The 25,906-nt window shown below is 40.9% G+C and overlaps 1 protein-coding gene across 7 annotated transcripts in view; it reads left to right on the top strand.

Annotated features, from left to right (window-relative positions):
* Positions 1-1,805: 1,805 nt before the first annotated feature.
* The window catches only part of SLC10A7 (solute carrier family 10 member 7), a 183,361-nt gene continuing 159,260 nt past the window's right edge, over positions 1,806-25,906 (top strand). The window contains exons 1-5 of one of the 7 annotated variants that reach the window (XM_078394750.1): positions 1,812-2,799; positions 12,216-12,298; positions 14,066-14,202; positions 17,794-17,869; positions 19,676-23,562. In XM_078394750.1, the coding sequence (XP_078250876.1) occupies positions 2,700-2,799; positions 12,216-12,298; positions 14,066-14,202; positions 17,794-17,869; positions 19,676-19,684 (405 nt within the window). In that variant the 5' untranslated portion in view covers positions 1,812-2,699 and the 3' untranslated portion in view covers positions 19,685-23,562. Of the gene's footprint in view, positions 2,800-12,215; positions 12,299-14,065; positions 14,203-17,793; positions 17,870-19,675; positions 23,563-25,906 lie in introns of those variants that run through there. The other 6 variants (XM_073001593.2, XM_073001595.2, XM_073001594.2 and 3 more) reach the window with 6 other exon arrangements.

Below are 25,906 nucleotides of genomic sequence, written 5' to 3'. Positions count from 1 at the left end.
AGTGGGGGTCACAGGTTAACTGTGGACAAACCAGACAGAAAGAATTGAGGGAAACTGCGTAATATTTTTATTCATCTTATGGATGTCTTTGTTTTACAATTGCTATCTTGATAGCTCTGTGAGTTGGGATACCTGACTGCTGAGCCAGGCACTGGGAGTTCAGTTCTCCACTATGCCTCCCAGGGAGAAGATCTAGCCTCCGTAATCTTGGAAAAGCTACATGATCACATACCAGCATCAGAAGAAAGGATCATCAGTAAATCACTTCTGAGTATTTTATACTTATGAAACCCTGGGAAGAGTCACTGTAAACTGGAATCAATTTGATGGGACATGATTGACTGATGTGGGCTTTCAACCTTAAGTATAAATAATAAAAACAAATATAAATAAGTACAAACATAAGCAAGACCACAATTCAGAGAGCAACTGTGATTAAAATTAACAGGGCTTACTTCTGAATAGGCATTATAGCATCACACTGTATATAAAATCATGTATTTATACCTTGGGAAGTAATACAATACTGGTAGTACTTTCTCTGTTTCGTAGATAAACTGGGAAATTGAGACTGTTTCCGACCAGGTGCACCAGAAATTCATTATTTCTTCAGGACAGAGCTGATCTTAATCATTTTGTTACATCTGCTTCTTCATGTAGGATGAAATCACATAATAGAAACATTGGCTGAAATCCTGTTGCTTACATTAGCAAATTCTACTAAAGCAGACCCCTGACTCAGTGAGGACCTGGTGAGCTGACTTCTTTGTAAGTTCCATTGATTCAAATAGGTCTAACCTAGTTGTGGGAGACCACAGCTGCGACACCTATAAGGATGGGATCTGAAGGCCTTAGGAATGGACTTCAACAGATGGGAAACCTTGACGTCTGAGCCTTCAGCTTGGAGGCAGATGGTGCAGCATGGCCTCTCCCAATTTGAAGAGACACTTGTTCAGCAGGTTGAGGCAAAGAGGCAATCCCGAAACCAGCAAAATTGAAGCTGGACACGGTACAGACTGTATTTATCTTCATTGTGGAAGGGACTGTCACTCTCGAATTGGCCTCCTCAGCCACACTAGACGCTGTTCCAAGACATCTATTCAGAGCACATTATCATAATCTCATTTTAAACAAATAATATAAATAGTTGTTTAAGCCAAATGGATATACATGATTTTTCAGGAGCTAGCGTAGTCTAGCTTTCGAGTGTCAAACTAGAACTCCAGAGACCTGGGTTCAAGCCCTCATTCAGCCATGGGGGGGGGGGAATGGCAGTGGTAAAGCTACTCCTTAAATATCTCACATACCTCAGAAACCTCTCTAAAGTCATCACAAGTTGAGATTCACGTGATTGCACATAGCACACATTCCTACTCACCTACGTATAAGGCTGGGTGGCCAGACTTCCAAATAGTAAGATCTACTTAAACATACAGAATTTCAAGTCCTACCTTGACTGGTTATGGTAAACACCGTAAATATCTCGTGTACCTTGAAAACCTTATTGGGATTGCCACAAATCCCGAGGGCTAATTGAGGGCACGTAGCATAACATAGTTTCAAAGGTGTTTTATTTTTGAAAAGACTAACGACTAGCGACGGCTGCTGCTTCCAAGCGCCCCGAAGCTACCGTCCTCCCAGCACCATCACAGCCGAGCGCCAGTGCCCCAAGAAAGCACCCTTCCCACCTACGAGCACGCACGTGTGCACCCAACCGCCCTCCCACCCGGGCGGGCTCCTGCCCGGCCTCGCACAGCGACCACGTCCCGGGAAACGGGTCCCAAACACCAGGAACTGAAAGCAACCGCCCCGCCTTCCCCCGAGCTGCCCACGTCAAAGGCAACGCGTCAGCGAAGGGTCGTAAAGCCTCGAAGAAGCGCGCAGCTCTTCCCTCTCGGTGGGGATCCCGGCTCTGCCTTCCTTTTTTCCTCGTTTGATCCGACGCAAGCGAGGGCGAAGGCTGAAGTTTCGGCTTCTGGCGTTCGTTGGCTCCCTGAGCTCTGACCGACGGCAAACCGGTCGCTGGTGGTTGGGGGACCAGGAAACAGAGGGAGAGGCCCATGACCTGCTTTCGTCTTCCTTAGGGACTTCAGCTCTTCTCAGGGGTGGGCCACTGGGGAGAAATGGGGTGCTGATGGGCAAGGTTTTCGGGTCTGATCCAGCTGGCCTTTCTCGTCACACTCTTCTCACGACGCTGCTCTTCAGCCGCAGGCTGGCTGGTGCGTGCCAGTGGAAGGATTCCTCCAGAGGACCTGGAATTCCTCCCTGCATCTTCTTCGTAGGACTTCTAACCGTTCGCAAGCAAAAACCGAGAGGGTTGTTAATGTTTGCAACCTGCTGGCCGCGCGCTTTGCCCCGGGCCCGTCGGGTTTCAAGCTCTGGCCGTGTGCGCTTCTATTAGCAGACGCGTGGTAATGATGGCGGCTTTCAGCGAGACTTTTCCTGTCACTGGATCCCATTCCTCCTCCCCGCGGCGGCCGGGGCAGCTTTTCACGAGCCCGGCTGGGGCTGCTGGCACGTTGCAAAGCCCGGTTGCAGGCGGGGCCCAAGGGAAGTCTTGACCAAGCCCCCCTCCGTCCCTCCCTCCCCCCCTTCCTCCCCTCCCCACCCCACCCACCTCCCCTCTGGTTCTGACTGCTGGCAGCCGCAGGAGTCTCCCGGGCACCCTACCTAACCACCCACCTACCCACCCACCCACCATGGGCATGTTGGACAGGCTGAGGAAGGACTGGTTTATTCTGGGAATAGTCCTGGTCATCACCGTGGCCAAACTGGAGCCGGCCTTTGGGGTGAAAGGGGGTAAGTTCTGCTTAAGAGCCTCGCCTGGTGATCCAGGGGTTCTGGAAAACATAAAAAGCCCCCCCCCTTCCCTCCCAGGCTTGTTTGCAAACAAAAGAGGAAGCGAGGAGGGGTGCTTGGACTGCAGTTTGGGCGTTGCAAGGAAGAACACCTGGTTTAGCTGCAACTCTCGGGCGTGCAACAAGCGAGGAGGGCTGAGTACGCGGGTCTCACTTGCAAAGACCCCCACCCTGGGGTGCTTGTCGCCCTCAATAGCGCCGTGGGGTGTGTGTGTGTGTGGGCTGAGAAGTCCTCTTTCCCAAGGCATCGGCCCCCCCTTTTGCTTCGCATTCCTCTGCACAGGCGGACATCATCCTGACGTTCCGGAGAGGAGCCGGAGTTTCCCCACGTTCAGAACTCCTGCAGCAGTTTACTCTGACACGTTGCACACGCCGGGCGAGGGGGGGGGGGGGTCGACCCAACTTCCGTGTCCTGTGACTGAGCTGCGACAGGCGGTTTTGAGAGGGTGGAAGGGCAAGTTGTGCCCGGGGGGCGGGCGAAATCGGCAGAGAACAGCTTTCTCTTCCCGAAACTTATAAAAAGATATATGCCCAAGTATCGTAAGAAAGCACAAGCGTTTCTCTATTAAACAATAAATGCAAAAACTTTCAGATACTACTGCATGCGCTGCAAACTCTCATTCTGATATCTGTCTGGTAAATGAATAGAGAGGGGGAAAAGGGCATTTCTAAACGGCAAGAAGGCTGTGTTGCAGGTTAATAAGCCTTTTATTTAACCATCTTTTAGAAATGTGTATTGTATTGCCTCATTAATTCTCCCAGTCATAATTGCTGCAACATACGGCTGTATTTGAAGACGGTTGTTCCACGAACTCAGCTGAATTTAAGCAAATGTTTTGTTAACTGGGAGTGTATGAATGTGGGTTCCTTATATCGAGATAATGTATTTCTTTCACCTGGGAAAATTACTTGTGTTTAATCTGAGATAATTACCTCTTTGCTCCTAGAGAGAACTGTTTGGAAGGCATGAATTATGTATGTACATTCCCCCAGTGTGTGAGCAACCTTATAGAGCAGTTGAGTTTTGATTTCCTGAAGCCATAAGAAAGAGCATACTTTGTTATTGTTGGCAACTTTTAGACAAAATGGACCAAACTATTCCAGATAAAGCACATGCATTATATGCTTAATAAGGTGGCTTCACTGTCTCTTCATTGTGTACATAGGAAGAGGTTGCAGAGCGCGCACACACAATTTTATGGCTTTGAATGCTGTGATCTGTCTTAAATAACAATAAAGGTATTCTTAATCAGGTGAAAAGATTATAATAATACTGAATTTAAAATACAATGAAAAGATTTTCCTTATCCTCATATTAACTGATGCTTGTGCAGAAACTTAACAATTAGTGTATGCCACCCTATCTTCTACTTAGAATAGGTCCCTGCATTTCGTTGTAGGCAAGTGTGCACAAAATTGCTGTTATGTTTTGAGAATGGTACAAAACAAGCAGGCTTTGAAATTGACAAGAGGTTCTTTTTGCTAGGTTGCATAAAATATAAATTGCTTGGCCTACCTGTTGAACTAAGACTTTATTTGGAACATATATCTTGTAGCTTTATGGTCAGTTTCTGAGATATCCCAGAAAATCTCATGTCACGTTCTAATCAATGCCTTTGTAGGATGTGTTGTCAATGTTGTATAGGGTTGAGCCAAAACATTGTTTGTTTTGATGATCTTACTGATTTTGGCAATGAATCATAGCACCTAAATATTTTTTATTTTTGAAAAGGAATTTATCTGGAACATGGACTGCTAATTTTAAACTGAACACTGAACTCTTTGTCCACTTCCTATGCTGTTTTCTCTGCAAATATATCTCTAAGCATGTTGGGGGGGGGAACCACCACCTCATCCAGTTTGCACTACTCCCTTGTAAAAGTACTTTGGTCTACATGCTTCCTAAGTTTAGAATAGGTAGCTGTTAATCTGTTTTAGTGACACTGGATGAAATTATGGTGAAATTGTTGTTTTGGGGAAGTGACCACAAAAAAACTATGAAGTGCTGCAAATATAAATATGTTTATTGTCATAATAATGAATGTCTATTTGTTTTAACCTCATGCTGGATGTCTAATCCAGGCTCCTTTTCTTAGATTCCTCCTATATCACATGCAAACTTGATGTCTTTCTAGTGGCCACATAAAAATCTTAGGCAGTTACTCTTCAGAGACTTGGGAACAATAATTGTTTGCAAAAGTGCTTAATTATCCTTTCCCTGTTGTGCAACATAGATAGTTAATTAGATCTCCTCCCAACATTTGTCTGCAAGCTTAGAGCACCTTTTCCCATCTATCACTGGGTCAATTGTGTCTATGGCTGGTTGGGGAAAGGCTGGAAAGGTCTTATGGAGTTTATCTGTTCGAATGTTTAATCTTCAATTCTGTGCATTTGATATTTTAATTACATTTGTGTCCTGCCTTTTCCTGGTGTACTTGACTCCCCTTGTTTCAACATTGTCCTTACATGACACTGTGGGGTAGGATCAGCTGAAAGACTAATTGACCTGCTGCATCTAGTGAGTTTCATGTTGGAATGGGGGTATGGAGCTTGGTCTACAGAATGAAAATAAGAGTTCTCTTATGCAGTGTTCCTTTTAAAATACTGTAATCAAGGGAGCTTGAGACAAATTTAACTTTAAGGAAAGTATATCGGTGATGAGCTGCCATTACTTATTGAGATCAGACCGGTTCGTGGAAGTTTAGAAAATGCTGATCTCAGAATCTTCAGCTGTACACCTATGGAATGGTCATAGCCTCATTTTCCTTTATCTTCCTACCCTAATTTTATGGAAGCAAAGTATTGATGCATTGTTCAGAATTAGAGATGCGGGTATTTGCATACAAATGCGAATATCCCCGCACAGGTGGACATAACACTCATGTCAACGTTGGCTCCGCTCCCCTTTCTGATCACTCTGGAGCTTCCTGTCGGCTATCCACTTGTCAGCCTTGTAGGGAGACTTGTCTTCCCCCCTTCTGCTGGAGTGGCTAGTCAACTGGGAGCTCCAGATCAGTTGGAAGGGAGGGCGGAGCTGCCGCCACCGGATGCATGAGTCTGGGCCCAGGGGGATGGACCCTCATTCAGAATTTAAAAATCAACTAAAAACTGATGTTTCGGCAGGCCTTCCCCTTAGCCAATTCCTCATTTTCCCTTCTTTCCTTCTCCTAGTGTCTCTCCCATCTTGCCTAAAGTTTTCCCCTTATTTTAAAATTGTTTCTAATTATATTGTAATATTCTTGTTGTAAGCCGCCTAGAGTGGTCTTAATTGACTAGATAGGCGGGATATTAAATAAATAAATAAATAAATAAATAAATAAATAAATTGATAGAGAATTGCTGTCCCTTGTTTGCCTGTATGTAAATATATCAACATGCAAGAATAATTTGGTTAATATTGAAGAATATTGAAAAATGTTAGTATTTTTTAAAAAAATCTACCAAAAATTAAAATGATACAGGCTAAGATCATGTCAGTTTAGGATTAAATTGGTTGCCCAGTTGTATTTTATTTGAACCTATTTGGTTGGATCCAGATTTAGTCATACTTGAAATCAGTGTTCGCTCTAATGTTATCCCCACTGCACAGGAGCCTCGCCTGTCTGCATGTAGGGGGCAGGATTTCATCTGAGACCAAGAAGTAAGCAGACATCAACATCAGCTGCTGCTGCATAGTGCCAATGGAGCTCTGTGTGCATGCGGCTTAGAAGGAATGTTGCTTGAAATTGATGCATTGAAGTCAGTGTGACTTAGACTAGGCAGCTAGTCTCATCAGCTTCCCTATGTGTATGACTAGGTCTGGTGGATCCACCTCAGTGGTCCAGATCTGGTGGTGTTATGCTGATGGAAGGGAAATGGCAGAACTGTTGTTATTAATCAGTCCCCACTTTGATTTCTTGTTGCACACTAGTCATGGGGTGTGGCATGTGACAGGGAATCCAAACAGGGACTCCTTGAGTCAAGTTACGCCATTCCCTTTATACTCCTGTAACTATGCAACAGGATTGTGGTCAGTGTTTTCCATTCTCACAACTTTTGATCTCAGTTCTGCCATATTAGAATGACAGAAAATTGAAAATCCAGGAGCACAAGGTTCCAGGGAACAACATGATCTTGCAAAATAATATTCAGTTATTTAAATTTCCAATGGTCTATCTATGTTAGTAAGTTCCAGCAAAAAATAAGTCCCAAGATGGATGTGAGGGCGATCTGGCTGCAACATCTGTCACCCCATTGATCGCCAGAGTTGATTCGGCTGATCTGGCTGGCTCGGCGGGTTCCCTTCCTCCCTCACCGCTCCATGTGCATCCCTCCTGAAGCTGTGTGCTCGGTGGAAGAGGACGACCATCCCAGATAGAAGGAGTGTACCATTCTTTGGTCAAGGGTATACGAAAGAAGTCCCAAGATGATAAGCCAGATAAAAGTTATTAGTTTTTAAGATACCAAAAAAATCTTCTTGTAGATAATTTAGGTACTCTTAATATCTGTTAATGCCTAGGCCAGAATCTGCTCTTTTTATTTCTTTTGAGAAAGGTACATAAAAAAATGAAAATACATCAATTTTTTTCTTACTCAGTTTCTTTAAAACCTTCGTGTACTGCAGCACAAAATAGTTTTGTCCACTGGATGTATATTTTGTTGTAAAGTTAGCACAGAAGTAAACCTGTAATATAATTTTTCTAAGATATTTACTACCCACATAATAGTAAACAGAGTCCCCAGATTCCAGCCCTTTGGCATTAACAGTTTTCCTCAGTTAATAAAACACTGCTTGAGAGAAGAATTGTCCCAATATATCTGTAGTTTTAGAAGAGGCTGTTGTATTAGTCTGTACCATCTAGCCATTCCTGACTTATGGCAACCCTATGAATAAGCAATCTCCAAAATATCCTGTCCTCAACAGCCCTGCTCAGTTCTTGTAAACTCAAGTCTGTACTTTCCTTAGAGAGTCAATCCTTCTCATGTTTCGTCTTCCATCTTTTTTGCTGCCTTTAACCTTTCTCAGCATTATTGTCTTTTCCAGAGTACCCTGTCTTCTGATGATGTGCCCAAAGGAGGACAGCCTCAGATTCAACATTTTTGCCTCCAGAGATAGTTCAGGCTTAATTTGATCTAAGACCCACTTATTCATCTTTCTGGCAGTCTAGAGTAAAGCTTACCTCCAGCACCACATTTCAAACAAATCACTTTTTTCCCTGTCAGTTTTCTTTCACAGCCATACATGGTGATTACTTAAAAATACAAGAGTGTGGATGGTCTTGGTCTCCAGTGACACATCCTTACACTTGACGATCTTTTCTGTTTCTTTCCTTGCTGCTCTTCCAAGTCTCAATCATCTTCTGATTTCTTGGCAGCAGTCTCCATTTGGATAGATGATTGGACCAAGACATACAAAATCTCTTAACTATTTCAGTTTCTTCACTGTCAGTGTTAAAGTTGTGTAGTTCTTCTGTAGTAATGATTTTTATCTTCTCTATATTCAGCTGCACTCCTGGTCTTGGCACTTTCTTCTTTCAGAAAAGCCATTTCAAATCATTGCTGCCATTAAGATGGTATCATCTGCATATCATAAATTATTGATGCTTCTTCCACCAATTTTCACCCCTCCTTCATCTGAATCTAGTCTGGCTTTCCATATGATATGTTCTACACACAGATTGAACAGATAAGGGGATAAAATACATCCTTGACTGACACCTTTGTCTTTTTGCATTGTTCCATAATATCTCTGGTTTCATTGAACAGTTTTTTAGATCAGTAATGCAAATCTGTTTCTTATGTGGATTTAAAATTCATCAGAAATGTTGTTTGAATTATATTTGACATTACAATTTTTAGTGTTCTTTTTCAGCTTTACTCTAATGTTGGATATTAACAGTTCATGATCAGTATCATCATTCCTGAATACAGCTTCAAATTGGCATTTTAACCAGATAGATAGATACCGATACATTTTTTCCAGCAACTGAAGGTTTTCTAAAAATATGCTAGCTATTTAAGTGGAAGACCTTTTTAGAGGTTCAAATATTTTAAAACTGATTAATAAACTGTTTGATTAAATATTGTATTGTCGATGCTTTCAGACTTAGCATGTTATGAGTTACTGGATATATAAATCAACACCAGTTATGTACAATCCACACTTTTAATGTCATGATGCCCATGTTTTGACTTGTGCTTTTAGTCATTAGCCATTATGTACTGCACAGTTATATTGGTTCCAGTACTACATTTATAACTCTAAAGTCTCATTCCTCATGGGGTACTTCCTGGTTCAGTATTTTCATTGCTGCTGGAAATGACAGTTGAAGGCACCCGTATGCCAGTTAAGGAAATAGCTTTATCAACATACTTTAGGGAAGTTGTAGGAGACACAGCCTCTGAATTTATTTGATCATGCCCAAAAGTTCAGAAGAAATGATTGTTGTGTAGCATACTATTTCTAGCAGTTCAGCAGTAGATGTGCACCTGTTGCTCATTTGTTGTTTTATAATTAAATATTTTCTCTCTAGAAAGCAAAGGGGTTTTTTATGGTTCTCATTTTTCTAACACTTGGGAAGTTTACACTTGCTAAGAAAAAGCTTTCCCCCCGGTTAATAAGGTCATTGCACCTAGTCTTGTTGTATCAGTGTGATGGGTGTATGTTGGGCAATTCCCATATTATCTTTGGCAGTGATGTAGTGGACATGCCTAATGCAACTGTTTGCTGACTCCCATGTTCTGTGAAGCAGATATTGAGATATTACAGAGAGTCTTCATGTTGCTCACTTTCCCTTTAATATCTAAATTGTTCATCTCTCTTTCATGAACTATAGACAATGACCACCTTTTTAGCAGGATTCTCCACCCATATTTATTATGTGTGAATTAGGCAAGTACATTGTTGAATAAGGCTAAAATCAATAGGAGCTAGCTTTGAATTGGTTGCCTAGGTATAAGACCCTGTTCTTTTTACTCCAAATATAGATTAGAATATAATTGCATCTGAATTATGGTAATTAACAAGAGATAATGATGGATCCATACCATTCATTGGTATGTCTAGCATTGCAGTTTTAATTTTTAGGCTTGGGCTTTGATCTATGGCCAATAGGTCTCATATTATTCTTAGTTTCTATAGTAGTGTATATGTATCATTTGTGTGTTTGTTTTGTGTAAAGGAATCTAAGGTGGTTGATAAAGTTTAAAAGACAGATGTAACTAGAAACTACATTGCGCTGTTACAAAAGGAATTAAACATGTTACACTAAAATAATCACTGGATTAAAAAATCATTTAAACAATTTAAAAATTCATTGAAAAAAGATTTAAAAGTATGTATATGTCATTAAAAGCCTTTTCTTAGCTGGACCACTAGGCTGAAAACAACAGAATGAAATTCAACAGAGATAAGTGCAAAGTACTGCACCTCGGAAAAAGAAACCAAATGCACAATTACAAGATGGGAGATACCTTACTCAGCAATACTAAAAACGAGAAGCATCTTGAATTGTCATAAATTACAAGCTGAATATGAGCCAACAGTCTGATGTGGCTACAAAAAAGGCAAATGCTATTTTAGGCTGCATTAACAGAAGTATAGTTTCCAAATCCCGTGAGGTGATGGTTCCCCTCTATTAAACTCTAGTCCAGTTCTGGACAACGCACTTCAAGAAGGATGCTGACAAATTGTTGTTTACTTGTAATAATTGTTATGCTTTATTGTATATTTTTATGGAAGCCGCTCAGAGTGGTCAATCTGACCAGATGAGCGGGATATAAATCAAATAAATAAATAAATAAATAAATAAATAAATAAATAAATAAATAAATAAATAAATAAATAAATAAATAAATAAATTGGAACAAGTTCAGAAGAGCGCAACAAGGATGATCAGGGGGCTGGAAACCAAAACTGAAAGAACTGGGCATGTTTAGCTTTGAGAAAAGACAACAGAGGGGTGATATGATAACACTGTTCAAATACTTAAAAGGCTGTTATACAGAGGAGGGGCAGTATCTGTTCTCAATCATCCCAGAGTGCAGGACAAACAACAATGGGCTCAAGTGACAGGAAGCCAGATTTCAATTGAATATCAGGAAAAATGTCCTAACTGTTAGAGCAGTAAGAGAGTGGAACCAATTACCTTGAGAGGTGGTGAGTGCTCCAACACTGGAGGTACTCAAAAGAAACTTAGCCAACTACCTGGCAGATATCCTTTGATTTGGATTCCTGCATTGAGCAGTGGATTGGACTTGATGGCCTCATAGGCCTCTTCCAACTTCACGATTCTATGATTCTTTGGCAGCCAACCACTTGCCAAGACCCTGAGGGAACAAAAAGTTCTTTGCCTTTGACTTGTTACCTACAGTGGTGCCTTGGGTTGCAAACTTAATTTGTTCCCGGATGATGGTTGTAACTCAAGTTGGTTGTAACTCAAAACACCATTTCCCATAGGAATACATTGAAAAGTGATTAATCCCGGCTGTTTTTAAAGGTTAAAAAAAGGGCAGGAAAGGAGGGAGGGAGGGAACAATGAGGAAAAGAGGAAAGAAAGAAGGTCATCATTGGGGTACATAGACCCCTCAGACAAGGGTTTGTCCTTTTAGGCACAAAAAGAGAGAGGATATAGAGAGAGAAGACAATGGGGGGGAGTTGGAGTCTAAAACAACAACAACAACAAAAAACCATTCCAGCAGGAACTAAAAATAGGGACTAATGCAAAAGTGGTTAATCCGTCCACTAGGGGGACACTTTTTTAAAAAAACTAAAATGACCTCTAAGGTTAATAAAACGGACAGGAAAGGAGGGAGGGAACAATGGGGAAAAAAGGCCTTTTTCTGGTTGTATCTCAAAGCTCTGGTTGCAAGTCAAAGCAAAATGTTGCGAATGGAGCTGGTTGTAACTTGAATTGGTTGCAAATCAAGACGGTTGTAAGTCGAGGCACCACTGTATGTGCATTTCTCATTCTCATGTCTGTGAATATCCTTCCTGCAACTTTCATAATGATCCTAAGTGCATTGGCCCCATTGTAGTACAGCCAGACTACTAATGGGGTTTAGCTTTTCTGCTATTGGCCATAGGAAGTGAGCAAGCTAACAGACTTGCAAATTGTTGACTCTTGTAACCATTAGTAGGAATAATATGTGTACGTGCATGTGTATATGCACAGCAGGAATGTGAAAGATTGGAAGTCTGAAGTCAGAGCTGAGGAACCTCCGGCCCTTCAGGTCTTCTTGGCCTAACTTCATCATCCCTGAGTGGTGACCAGCATTCAGATGGCCACAGGTTTCCCACATCAGCTTACATAGAAATGTACATGACTGCTGTTGGGTAGGTGCCTTACTTTTCTTTGTGTGTATGTGTTTGTATTTCAGGACCATTGAAACCAGAAATCACCATCACATATATAGCTGTTTCAACAATATTTTTTAACAGTGGGCTCTCACTGAAAACTGAGGTACTGAACTTGAATTTTCTCTACCACCTTATATTGTTTTGTTTTTGTGTGTATTCTGTGCTGTCAAATTGGAATTGATTTACTGTATAGTGACCCTAATAGGACTTTCAAGGTAAGTGAGATATTTGTGGAGTGGTTTCATCAGTTACACTCCCCCAGTGAGTTTCCTGTTCTCCAGAGCCATAGTCCATCACACTATCCACTACACCAGTGGTCCCCAACCTTGGGCCTCCAGATGTTCTTGGACTACAACTCCCAGAAGCCTTCACAACCGCCTCTGCTGGCCAGGATTTCTGGGAGTTGAAGTTCCAAGAACATTTGGAAGCCCAAGGTTGGGGACGACTGCACTACACCACACTAGGAATGTTACCAGTATGAAGATGGGAGCATAAGATTGCTGACCCTTGAGATATCATGATTCTGTACAATGGCAAATGGGAGTTTGCAATTCCAGGAGGCACATGCATGTCTCTGTCTGAAATAGCATGCTGGTTGGGGAGGTTTATACGTTGATAATGTACACATTGAACCATATGTTTTGGTGTCAAATTAATATGGAAAGAATCTTTCAGGATTATTTTAAGGGCCTTTGTGAAATTGTGCACTGGGACTGTACAAATTATTGAGAACACATTTATCCAGACACACTTGTTAATTCATGTGGAACCTATATCCAAGAAAATCATATCAGAACTGGATCTAAAAGCATCCTTCTGCAGATAGAATGGATGCTGCTAATAGAATGGGGCGGGGCTTCTGATGACAGAAGCAGAGATTACCTTTAGGATACTGTCCTCCCAGTACAGCCCACCATACATCCCAAAATCTGTTTTGGAGGGGTAGAAAACCCTCTAGAATAGAGATGGGGGTATTTGTATATGAATATCCCCACACAGGTGGTGTTAACGAGGGTCCAGCCCCATGGGGCCGGACGGTCGTCTCACCGATCTGACGTGAACGGCGTGATTCTATGAATGGCACCGCAGCGTGCGATCTGCTCGCCACTCCTGGCAGGAGGCGGGAGGACAGGCCTGGCTGCAAGGTTGAAGAGTGGCGAGCGGATCACGTGCTGCAGTGCCATTGGCATAATTGCACCGTCCATGTCTGCATTGGATTGGTGAGTGGACCATCCGACCCCATGGGGCTGGACCCTCGTTAAAGCAAAGCAAAGTGTGCTGCTTATATGCCACCCCATAGTGCTTCAAGCACTCTCTGGGCGGTTTACAAGTTAATTATGCAGGCTACACATTCCCCCCCCCCCAGTGAGCTGGGTACTCATTTTACCAACCTCGGAAGGATAGAAGGCTGAGTGAACCTTGAGCCAGCTACCTGGGATTGAATCCCGGGTCGTGAGCACAGTTTTGGCTGCAGTACAGCGGTTTAACCACTGCGCCACGAGGTGGGGATATTCGTATACGAATACCCCCATCTCTACTCTAGAACAAATTTTGGGAGCACAGAAGATGACGGTGAGGGAAAAGGAAGAAAGTTATTTCATACCAATGGATGCCCACAAATGTGATTGTGGATATAGGCCTTTGTATTTTACTGTGAGATTAGATAATATTTACCTAAGGCATGGGCTAGTTTATATTTGCAGAAATCAAAACAGATAAAAACAACATGCTATCTATTGTAAAGGAGAGCGGACCTTTTGAAGCAGTGTGCATGTGACATATAAAATGATGATACCAACCAAAACACTGCAAAATAGAACTGACTTCGGCTGTTAACGCTGCAACCTCTTCTTCTCTTTTTATTTTGTAGGAGCTGACAAGTGCTTTGATGCATGTGAAATTGCATCTTTTTGTCCAAATCTTCACACTTGTATTCTTCCCAACGGCAATATGGCTATTTCTTCAGCTGTTATCTATCACACCTATAAATGAATGGCTTTTAAAAGGGTATGTTTTAACATCTAAAGGATGACATATTTACAGATGCAGTTCCAGTAATTTGTTTTCAGTAGTATTAGGTTGGGATTTGTTTGTTTGTTTTAAATAGTGATATGACTTTCTGTTTAGGTTAATGCTTTGAACTTTTTGTTGAGAAGGGAAAAAAACAGTACAGAAAAAATTATTATTTCAAAATCTTATGTATCCAAAGACTTGGCAGCTAATTTTATATATAAGGATGTACTCAACAGATCATATCTCTGTCAAGTCTTCTGTATTGAATTTGCTACAGCACATTTCAAGGAATATGAAAGTGAGAAAAGTGGTGGTAGAAAAGAAATGTCTTAGATGCCTGTTTCTGCATAAAACAACATATTGAGCTTTATTCTGTACAGTCTGGTGAATATTGGTTTTACAGCACTTTACATTGTTTTTTCACACAGATTAGGCCAATGATAATTATTGTTCTTGAATGCATTGTTTTATCTTATGTTAAACCCCAAGAGACTGGGAAAAATAGAACATGATAGCATAGGTTTCTAAGTGAAAACATTAACAAAAACATTAAGAGCCATCAGATTATATTGCACTAAAGTGTTCAATCAAAGCATTTAAAACCATGTTGTTCTAATATTTTAACTGTCCTTAAGGAATAGAATCGATGCCCTGTTTATTTATTTAGTACATTTATAATCCGCCTTTCCTCAAGGCAAGTTACAATAGGAAAACAATTCATCAAAATACAAAGCAAAGTGTTTTACAAATGTCACACGAAGAAAATATATAATATTGACAACGAAGTTAAGTGCAAAATATATTTATGAGCAGTAGATGTGTTTAAGTCTTACTAAAATCAAGCGATTGATAAATAAAAAAGCAGCTGAAAAAAATAAAAGTGTTTGATTCAGCAAATTTTCTCCTGGAGAATACTGTTAAACAGGGGAAGAAGCACACTTGATACAGAAGGGATTTAAGAGTTTGAATTTAGCCACTGAAAAGGCTTTCTTGTGTTTCTGCCTAATGTATCACTAACACTGGCAGGAGGACATTACAAGAGGATCCTTCACTTCAGATCTTGATGCTCAAGTGAGTGCATAATACAGCAGGTAGTCCTTCAGTGCCCTGGTCTAAAAATCAAAGCCATCACTTTGGATTGGGCTTGGAATCCAACTGGTAAGGAAGAGAGTTTTTTAAAAACAGGGGAACCATTTGCCTTAGTAATCTGCTGTAGTAAGTAGACTAGCCCCAGTGTTTTGGTCCTAGTACTATTTCTGTACGCTCTTCAAAGGCAGCCTCAAGTAGAATGTGTTGCAAGATTCTAGCTGAGAAGTAGCTAGAACATATCTCACCATCACAAAATAGTGTAACACACGCAAACACACACGCAAGTTCAGTTTTATCTACAGTTTGTCTTGAGGGCTGAAAAGGCAGGATGAAACTCAGGAAGCTGTCTTATACCAGGTGTTTGTCATGCTTTGTTTATTTTCACTCTTAACAATTCTGCAAGATCCTGGGCAAGCATGTTTCCAGTAGTCACCTGCTACCTTATTCTTCCATTTTAGCATTAGCAGGGATGGATCTTGGGACCTTTTGCATGCCAAGCACGTGCTCTTCCTTCCCTAAATCTCCTCTGACTTCAGCACTGTGCTTAATTTCTAAACCAGGAAACTCCTGGGCTTTTTTTTGTGCACTAGCACATCCCTAGAGGAAGACATGACCTCTTATCTCAAATACATGAGGTGTGTTCTCTGAGGTTCTCTGTTATTTGCAGATAACAAGTCCTGGAGGGAACAGTAGCCTCCCACGAATCTTCTTTTGTATCTTTTTTTTTCAAATAACTTCTTGAGTGAATCTCTATATCATTGTAAATCCATTTGCAACATCTATTTGGAAAGTAGAGGAAGAAAAGTTCCTGAAACTTTCAGAAAACCAACTAACCTTCCCTAACTCTCAGAGTCCTTATAACCCACCACTTCTAGCAAATGTTCATACTAAGGTTTATCTACCCTGTTTCCACGAAAATAAGACTTAACCTGAAAATAAGCCCTAGTATGATTTTTCAGGATGCTCGTAATATAAGCCCTACCCCAAATATAAGCCCCAGTTAAGTGAAACCCCGCCCTCCACCATTGTGCAGCAACCAGAAGAAGATGACATGACTGTAAAATAAAACATCCCCTGAAAAAAATCCCTACTGTGGGGGGTTTTTTTGAGCAAAAATTAATATAAGACCCTGTCTTATTTTCAGAGAAACATGGTTATATCTTCATATAGGTTCAAAATACGTATACTCGTAAAGCGAATAAACATGAATTCATGAGGCAATAGATATTCCTGGAAGCTGGAATTTCAGCAAACAATAATAGATTGCACCATCAGTGGATATCTTGTTGCTTCCACCTTTATTGTAACGATGGTGTTGAGAATTCTTGTGGGGTTTATGGGTCACTCGCTGTGGTGGACATCATTTCAGGAATGAAGCTGATGAAGTGGAAAAGATTTTAGTAGACTACAGCATCAAGTAAGAGAGCATTCTGGGAAGCTGGATCTCAGTTTGATTATAGTTCTGGACTTCAGTTTTAACAATCCATCTCCTGTCTTCTTCCTTTTTCCTTTAGTATCATATCTAGGAAATCGTACACAGGGATATAATTTAAAACAAATCTTGTGAAGTGGTTACACTTTTAAGGTCCTGATTATGTAGCAAAACTACAAAAAACCGAAAGACAAGACTATTTGCTTGGGAATGAACAGAGGCTTGACCCAACCTAATTTTATAAGTTCAGTCCTTTTACGCCACTACTCTATTTTTCATAACCAAGAAAGGATCTTGGAACATTTTCTGAATTCAATAGATTGGTAGGTCATGCCTTAGAGCAATCCACTGCCACACACTCCATTAACATGAATAAACTTTGAACAGTTAAACTGTTTAGGGAATTGTAGCTTCAGCCTCAAGAGGCTGACAGCGAATATCATAAGACTCCAATTGATAGAGGAAAAACCAGGGTTTAAAACTCTAAAGACTTTTTCTCTATTCTTTTGCACTGGTTAGTTTGTGTGATGAGCTTATGGATCTGCAGATGTATGAAATGAATAATGCACACATCTGGTTTACCATAGGCTGTAGGTGTTTGCAGTCTGATTTATTAAAGGGTTATGTGATCTTTGTTTAAGAAAATCCTTGTTTATTTACAGAGATAAAGAAGTGGCTGATTTAAAGTTTCCACCATCTCAGTTCACGGCCCTATATTATAGATGAAGGTTTTCCACAATTCACAGCACAATTCAGGCTACTCCCTTAATAGGCCATAGCATGTGAATATTTCTGGGCACACAGATTCCTTGTCCTGTGAATAAATAAGTCCTTTGGTATTGAGCCCAGAAAGATTTTCTAGATCTGGAATCACTGCTCCATAATTTCAAAAAATAAGTGTAAGTGAATGTAGATGTCTCCCCTAGATTTTGACGTCGTTTTCTAGTCACATGTATTCATGGTCTCTTAAGTAAGTAACCCTACCTGTTCTCATTGGATTGTGTAATGATTAACTGGAATAAATACTCCATTTGTATTTGTGTTTTTCCCTTTCTCTGCTTTAGTTTGCAGACAGTTGGGTGCATGCCACCTCCTGTGTCTTCAGCAGTGATTTTAACCAAAGCTGTTGGAGGGAATGAGGTGAGAATTTTGCATTTTGTTTTCCTGTTAACTGCTTTTTTAGAAAATATTTTATGCAAAGGATTTTGATTAACAAAATATGTAGCAATATTAATTGAAGTTTGTTTGTTTATTTAAAACATTCATATGCCATTTTTCTCCTAAAATGATCCCAGGGCAGCATTGCAATAACATCGTCATAAACTTTATTCAAACCATTGCTCATGGAAAACAATGAAAAAACAACAACTTGGCACCCTGTTAATGGTTGTCTGCAAATATAAAACGTTTTAAATTTGCATTATAAATACTTTTTAAAAAAGTGTTTCAGTTGTGTTCTATTACTGCTGGCCACCGTGAGTGCCATTTTGTGGCAGTAAGGCAAGATATGTGTTTAATAAATAAATCAAAACAAATTTCAATTTCAGCATTTATTCCAGAGCAGGGCAGCGATCCCCTTCAACTTGATAGAGGAAATCGATCAACTAACTAAATTCATGTTCCACAGTTTTAACTTTGGTAAAAATAGATCTAGTTTTTCTCAGAGTGGGTGCCATGGCCCCTCTAACCCTGCAGAAGCAAATGTTAATTCTCAGTTATCTGAATATACAGTACTGGGTATTTTGAGAGTCAGAATTTCACTCTGTATGAGACTACTTCTACGATAGCGACCACTTATTTCCCTGTGAAGCAAAGACAGGCACGTGATGACCTGTGAAAACAGTCACCGACTCCATAGTTTCTCATTTCCTCCTCCTATTTCTTTATAAAAAGAAATATTTTGGAGCCTGTGGCTATTTGAAGACAATAACATTTCGGACATAAAGTTCTCATTGCCTGCAATGTGCCAGGAATCAGTGTTTTCCTCCCTCACCTTGCAGTGGGATGATACTCTTCTGTATGAATCAAGTACAGTTACCAAACTACAGTTGCTGGATTAATGCTAGAAAAGCAGTTTTTGAAAGTGGCTGCTGTACAAAATCCACATGAGAGCAATAGCATCTTTGAGCAAACCAACTTACCACAAAGTAGTAAGAAGCCTTAAAGTTCTTCAGAACTTACGGGCACTGTGAGTGATGTTAATTCGCTTCTTCAAAACAAGTCCAATTTATGAATGTGGGATATTGTGCTTCTGTATCCAAAATTCAAAATGCCAGGAAGTGTCCTGGTATTGCTGCACAATCTCATGCTTGTGTTGCCAGCAGAAAAAAAAAAGATGCCAAGCTTTACATAGCAAAGAGCAGCCTGAATATCAAAAATACCAATGGCAGCTGTCAAAATGGTCAACGTAATACCCTCTTGTGCTCACTAACATTCACAGAATGATACCAAGCAAGGGAAAATCCCAGACACTGGCTCCTTTAACTGCTTCTTACTTAAAAGCAAAGCAATTGTTATGGCTGTTTTTCAACAATTTTGAATGATAAGAGGCTTCTAATCCAAGCAGGTGCTATTGTTTTTTTCCTTGTTGATGTGTTTTTAATTGCTTTTTGAAGTTTTCAAATTCATCTATCTCATGGTTTTAATTATATTTCTCCTACTATATTTCATTTTTGGTCCCCTCGAGTCCCATTTTTGGGGAGAAATCTGAGGCATGGCTCTAGTAAATAACTAATGTTTATAGCACAAGTATACTGAAATAGCAGCAAAAGGGACATGATGTTGTGACCATTATAGTATATATTATGAAGTGTGAGCACATCATTTACCGCCTTCTTGTGCTTTAGTCTTGGTAGGCTGAGAACGAATGGAGAAAGATAAATGCCTTTGAAGTGGAAGTAATGGTTAGATATATTTTATTTGTTTTTGTGTGTGTTTGGCTCCCAGAAGAATTGAATGACATTTTAAGAATTTTGGGAAAGTCTGTCTGAGGGCAGATCGTTGGCCGAGGGTGCTGAACTTTCAGAAAGGATGTACAACAAAAACGATGCAGAAAAAAACAAGCAGAAAATGTCAAAAAATAACTTGATGTGTCAGTAAAAGGCCAGAACCTTGGAAAGCTTGGTGAGAAGTGATTTATAATCAAATATTGTTTTTGAGTCATCCCTGTCTTTGTGTGAAAGCCTCGGGAGCATAAATAGGGGGAAAACAGCAGGTCAAGAAAGGCAGGAATGGAGAATTCTCCAACCCTTGCAGAAACATATTTCAGGTATGTTTGTGTATGAGACTGGGGAATTGAAAATAACATCCTCCCCACCCCCAGTCAATGTACGTTATCAAGGAGACTGCCATCTGAGACAACCATGCAGAAACCAAAGCTTACCTTTTAGTGCTAGAATTTAACAGACTGAATGAAACTGCTTGTTTCATTGAGTCTGAAGTGGTAGGAAGGTAAGGGGACTAGGGTGGGCCACTTGTCCTTCAAGGCCCTTCACCAGTCACCCAGGTCACCCCTTTCCTTCAGGGAGGGGGTAACGTGCTGATGATTTGTAGATCCTTCTCTATTAATGGGATATGGGATTTCGTTTTAACAAAAATTAAAACAAATCCCCCTATTTGTGGCTCTTATATTCATGGTTCAGTGTACAACATTTGCATTTGTGTTAAAATCTTTTGTATGAATTAGTGTTCAGCTGAAATATGTTACTTAGTATAAAGATTATTATATTTTCAAATCTAGTGATGCCTCCAAATATAAAACCTTTTTCACAAAAGGAATCTCAGTAATTCCCATGAGGGGAGGGAAATTATTGCATGTGGTGAACTCTTAAGTCATAGACCAAGGTCATGGCAGCAGGAGTCTTATTTGAAAAAGGTTCTCTCTCTGCTTGGAAAGCAAATGAAACCTCTCATCATTTAACTTTAAAATTATAGCTTTAAGAGAATTTTCACTACAGCTGAAAGATCAGGTTCATAGAGAACGTAATAGACTTAGAAGTCATTTCTCAGATGTAAAAATGGAACAAGAAACATGACTGTTTCTTCCTCTCCTTTGCGTTCTTGATGGAAAATAAAAGAGTTCATAAAGACCAGTCTTTATATAAATTATTGTTGAATAATATTAAAGGATTCACAGGATAGAAAGGATTTGTTTCACTAATCCTTCAATGGTTTTCTTATCTATTTGAAGTTATTTTAGGGGAGCTTTGCATTTTTATATATTTAACCTCTAGTTTAAAATTATTTTATGAATTTTATTTTTTTTAAAAAATCAATGTTTTTTATTTACTCACATTTAAAGTTCTTAATCATGTTAATAACATATTGTTATTAATAATGCAAATAATGAGTGATTTATTATTAATATTATTTAGTTTTTAATATCCCACTTTTCCTGCAAAATGCTCAGGGCAGGGTATGTTGCCTTCCTCCCCCCCCCCCCAACAGTAAGCCTGTGAAGTATGAGAGAATGACTGGCCCAAGGTCACTGAGTGAGAAAATTGAGTTGAGATTTGAATTCAGGTTTCCACAGTACTAATTTAAAATTCAAATTTTTATTTTGACCCCCGCCCCGCACCTTGTGATCTTGTTTTGATGCCATTGTTTTTGTGGATCACATCTAAGTTGGTAATTATTTTTAAAATGCTTGCTACTGTTTCCTGAAAAGAAAATAATTCATGCTACATGGTTTTAAATTTTGAATTAATCCATCCTATTGTGGAAGATACTTCAAAGATGCTTGGTTTACAAAGAAAAAAATTCATATAGTCCGGGTGCACATGCTTATTGAAGTATTCCATAGCCATTGCCCAAACTCCATGTCAGTTCTTCAGGAAATCAATGAGTATCTTAGAGGTAAATGAGGCTTATTTCTTGGGGAGTCTTACCATAGAAATTGTTGGTTGGTTGCTTTAATTTTTACACCATCCATCTGGCTGAGTTTGGTCAGTTTACAGTACACACACACACACACACACACACACACACACACACACACACACACACACACACACACACACACACACACACACACACACACACACAGGCAGTAACTGAAAGCACAGAAATACATCAAAATGAAATATTCAGAACATTTAAAACCTAAGATGGCGGACATAGTCACATGGGCTAGTCAGCTGAGTTCATAGGTATGAGATTTCCAAATACATTCCTAAGTACTCAGTTTTTTAAATGACCTTTTAAATTTCATCAGTGAAGGGGCCAAACCAATTGCAGGGGGGAGGTCATTCCACATCCCAGGAGCAATTACCGAGAAGGCCCGTTTTCTTGTCTTCTCCCTCTAAGCCTTTTTCAGGGTTAGTTTGAGATGTACTTGCAGAATGGGCAGATCTTGTTGGAAGTAGGCATTCTGCCAGATAGTGAGGTCCCAAACAGTTTAGGACTTTATAGGTTAAAAACATCACCTTGAAGCTGGCACAGAAATGGACAGCTAACCAGTGTAAAGCAGCCAGAGTTGGGAAGATGATACTTATTCACTCCACTCAGTAGTCTGGCAGCCATGTTTTGGACCTCTTGGTGTTTTTGTGACAGCCTGATAGGTAGCCCCATGTAAAGAGTGTTGCAGTAGTCTAATCTTGAGATTACCAGTGCATGGACCAATGTAGTCAAGGGTTATGGCAGTCTGCCTGAGATGGACATGGGCAGACTGGACCACAGATGCTTTCTGAGTGTCCATAGACAGTGTTGGGTCCAGTAGGACACCCAGACTACCAACATCATCCTTTGCAGAGAAAGTGACATCCCCAAAGAAAAGTGAGACACCCAATCCACAGACAGACAGGGCATCCACCTGAAGGACCTCCATCTTGTCCGGATTCAGCCTCAATCTGTTGGCCCTCATTCACTCCAGTACTACAGTCAGGCAGTGCTCAAGGGATGGGGCAGCATCCACTGCAGAAGGGTGGAAGGAGAGATAGAGCTGCATGTCATCAGCATATTGGTGATACGCCACTCCAAATCACCAGATGACCTCCCCCAGTGGCCTCATATAGATATTAAACAGTAACGGGGAGATAATTGATCCCTGAGGGACTCCACAATGAAGAGTTTAAGGGGTGGGCACCAGTTCCCTATGTGGCACTCTCTGGGGACAGTCCTCCAGGGAGGACTGGAGCTAGGACAAAGCCAGACCACCAATCCCCAGTCCAGAGAGCTTCCCCAGAAGGATAACATGGTTGGTGGTATTGTAGGCTGCTGAGAGGTCAGGGAGGACCAACAGGGACATTTTTCCCCTGTTGGCTTCCCTCAGAAGGTCATCATGCAGATGCCATCTCTGTGACATGATGTGGCCTAAACACAGACTGGAATGGATCAAAGGCATTGGTTTCATCCAAGAATGCCTGAAGCTGATCAGCCATGACCCTCTCTACTAGCTTGCTTTAAAAAGCAATATTGGCAACTGGACAATAGTTGTTGCAATTATCAGTTGCCAAGTTCATTTTATTCCAGCTGGGCCTGATAAATGTCTCCTTGAAGGTTTGGGGAACCTGATCGTCAAGGAGAGATGCACTGATGATACAAGTGGTCCATTCTGTTGTTATCATCCTGGCATCTTTTAAAATTATTGCCTTGGAACAAATAAAAATACACACAGAGCAACCATGGTGGTGGCAGAGGAGCGATGGAAATGGTATGAGAGAGAAATCAAATAGACACATCAATGTAGGAACCATGTTGGTGGCGGAGTGCAGGGAGAAGACAGAAAAAGAGAAGAGCTGTGTTGGGGAAGAGCCGCCTAGAGTAGTCGCAATGACCAGATAGGCGGGGTATAAATGGAATGAATGAATGAATGAATGAATGAATGAATTTATGAAGAACATTGGATAGAGGGGGAAAATGAGAGTCCAGAGAGAGAGAGAGAGAGGTGGGAGTGCCACAGGGAGAGAGGAACATATAAAGGAACATGAAGAGAGAAGAGGAAGCCACAGAGATTGAGAAGAGAAATGTCAGGAGGGGGAATAGAGAAGCCACAGAAAGAGAGAGAGAGAGAGAGATAGAGCATGTTTTGTGGCTAAAGGAATCTGAAGCTACTCTTTTGTTATCTCCATTTCCTTCTTGACCTCCAATGCATTTAAGTAGAACAAGACAGTACTGTAGTGGTGTACTTCAAAATGAACCTCTTTCAGTTTAACAGGGCTTTCTCCCAAGAGGTAACTTAGCCTGCACCTGTAAACCCAGCAGTAAGTCTCTTTGACGTAAATGGGACTTCTGGGCAAGACAGTATCTGAGGACTGCAGCCTTATCACAGGAATAAGTCTAATTGAAGTCAGTCACACTTCTGTCGTGAGCACACAGGCAGGCAGGATCGCTTAGAGATACATTGTCTAGAAGCATTCTCTTCTTTCGGTTGATAATATGTAAGTGCCAGAAACACTTGCACTGCATTTTTTTGGTGGGCTGTCTCAGAAGGAGGACCTATTGAATTCAGTGGGACTTATTTCTACAATATGGTATTGTAGATGATTACTTCCATAATAAATGATGGTATACAAAGCATTGTTAAATGTCTGTTTTAAAAACGCTGGAAATTCAATGCACACAATTGAATTGCATTTTGCATACAGTGCTGCCCCGCATAGCGACGTTAATCCGTTCTGGATTAATCGTCGCTATGTGGAAACATCGCTAAACGGAACGGAAAAAACCATAGGAATGCATTAAACTTTGTTTAATGCGTTCCTATGGGGCCCAAACTCACCGTTGAGCAAAGTTCCTCCATAGCGCCGCCATTTTCGCGCCCTCGGTAAGCGAGGAAACCGCGCAAAAATGGTTGCAGCGGCCATTTTGGGCACCCGGGAGTCATTTTGGAACCGCCGATCAGCTGTTTTAGGAACATCGCAATGCGAAGATCGGTAAGCAAAACGCTTACCGATCATCGCAATGCGATGTTTTGCCCATTAAAACATCGCAATGCGATCGCATTAGTGATCTAAAAAAATAGATGGCTATGTGGATTCGTCGTTAAACGGTGCCCTCGTTATGCGAGGCACCACTGTACTTGGTTGGAAAATGTCTAAACAGGTCCTATCTACATGGCACACCTGTAACCTAATTTTGCTGATATGAAGTCCCTCTCCAAAGCCCATACTAAATTGGAGTTTAGCCACCAAGACAAAGAAGCTTTCCTCATTCCTGCCTTAAAGAGGCTAAGAATTTTAGTACTTGTACATAAAACACACACAGTACCATGTCAATAAGTAGAGAAATGGCCACAGATAGTAAACTACAAAGCAGAGTTGGATTGTCTTTTTGGACAGATGGGCTCTTTCTTCTGTAGCCAATCAAGGTAGGTCCTCCAGCTGTTGGGTATTTTGGGTACTGATGCTTTCCACAGCTGTCCATCACAGCCTGCCTTCCTACTGTGAGAAAAGGAATAGGGAAGGAGATAATTCTGAAGTAAGATGAAGGAGAACAGCATGAATGTGGCCATGTGGGGTATAGATTTAAACTTTGGGATCAGAATCCCATGGAGTGAAAGAAAAATGCAAGCTGTAAAAAGGGAAATTAAAGTGGTCTAACAAAGGTTTTTTGGAAAAAATTAAAGGGTTCTGAACTGCCAGTGAACAAGTTAATAGACATTATTACGTATAAGGGAGGCATTGCAGGAATTATTTGTTGCCATTTCATTCTGTTTATATACCAAACAGGACATGATTGCTCACTATAGCCCTGTATATATAGCCATCTAAAGGAGGCTTGACTCTGAGCTGACTGGCCCATTCTTATGCTGTCAAGTCAATTCTGACTTATGGCTACCCTTTTCAGGGTTTTCTAGGAAGAGAGTGTTGTTTAGTCAAATCATGTTCAACTCTTTGTGAATCCATGGACCAGAGCACACCAGGCCCTCCTGTCTTTCACTCCCTCCCGGAGTTTGGTCAGATTCATGTTGGTCGCTTCGATGACACTGTCCAACCATCTCGTCCTCTGTTGTCTCCTTCTCCTCCTGCCTTCACATTTTCCCAACATCAGGGTCTTTTCCAGGGAGTCTTCTCATGGAGGAAGAGAGTACTCAGAAATAGTTTACCATTCCCTTTTTCTGGGGGTGCCTTGGGACTGTGGAATTTATATAAGGCCACACAGGCTGGCTCTCCTGGTATGCACAATGGGGAATTGAACTCCCAGCTTTTGGCTTTGGGTGTGTATTGGAGAGGAAAAGAT

Source organism: Pogona vitticeps, chromosome 5 (assembly GCF_051106095.1).
Source record: "Pogona vitticeps strain Pit_001003342236 chromosome 5, PviZW2.1, whole genome shotgun sequence".
NCBI lineage: Eukaryota > Metazoa > Chordata > Lepidosauria > Squamata > Agamidae > Pogona > Pogona vitticeps.
This window is presented reverse-complemented; position numbering and strand designations above follow the sequence as displayed.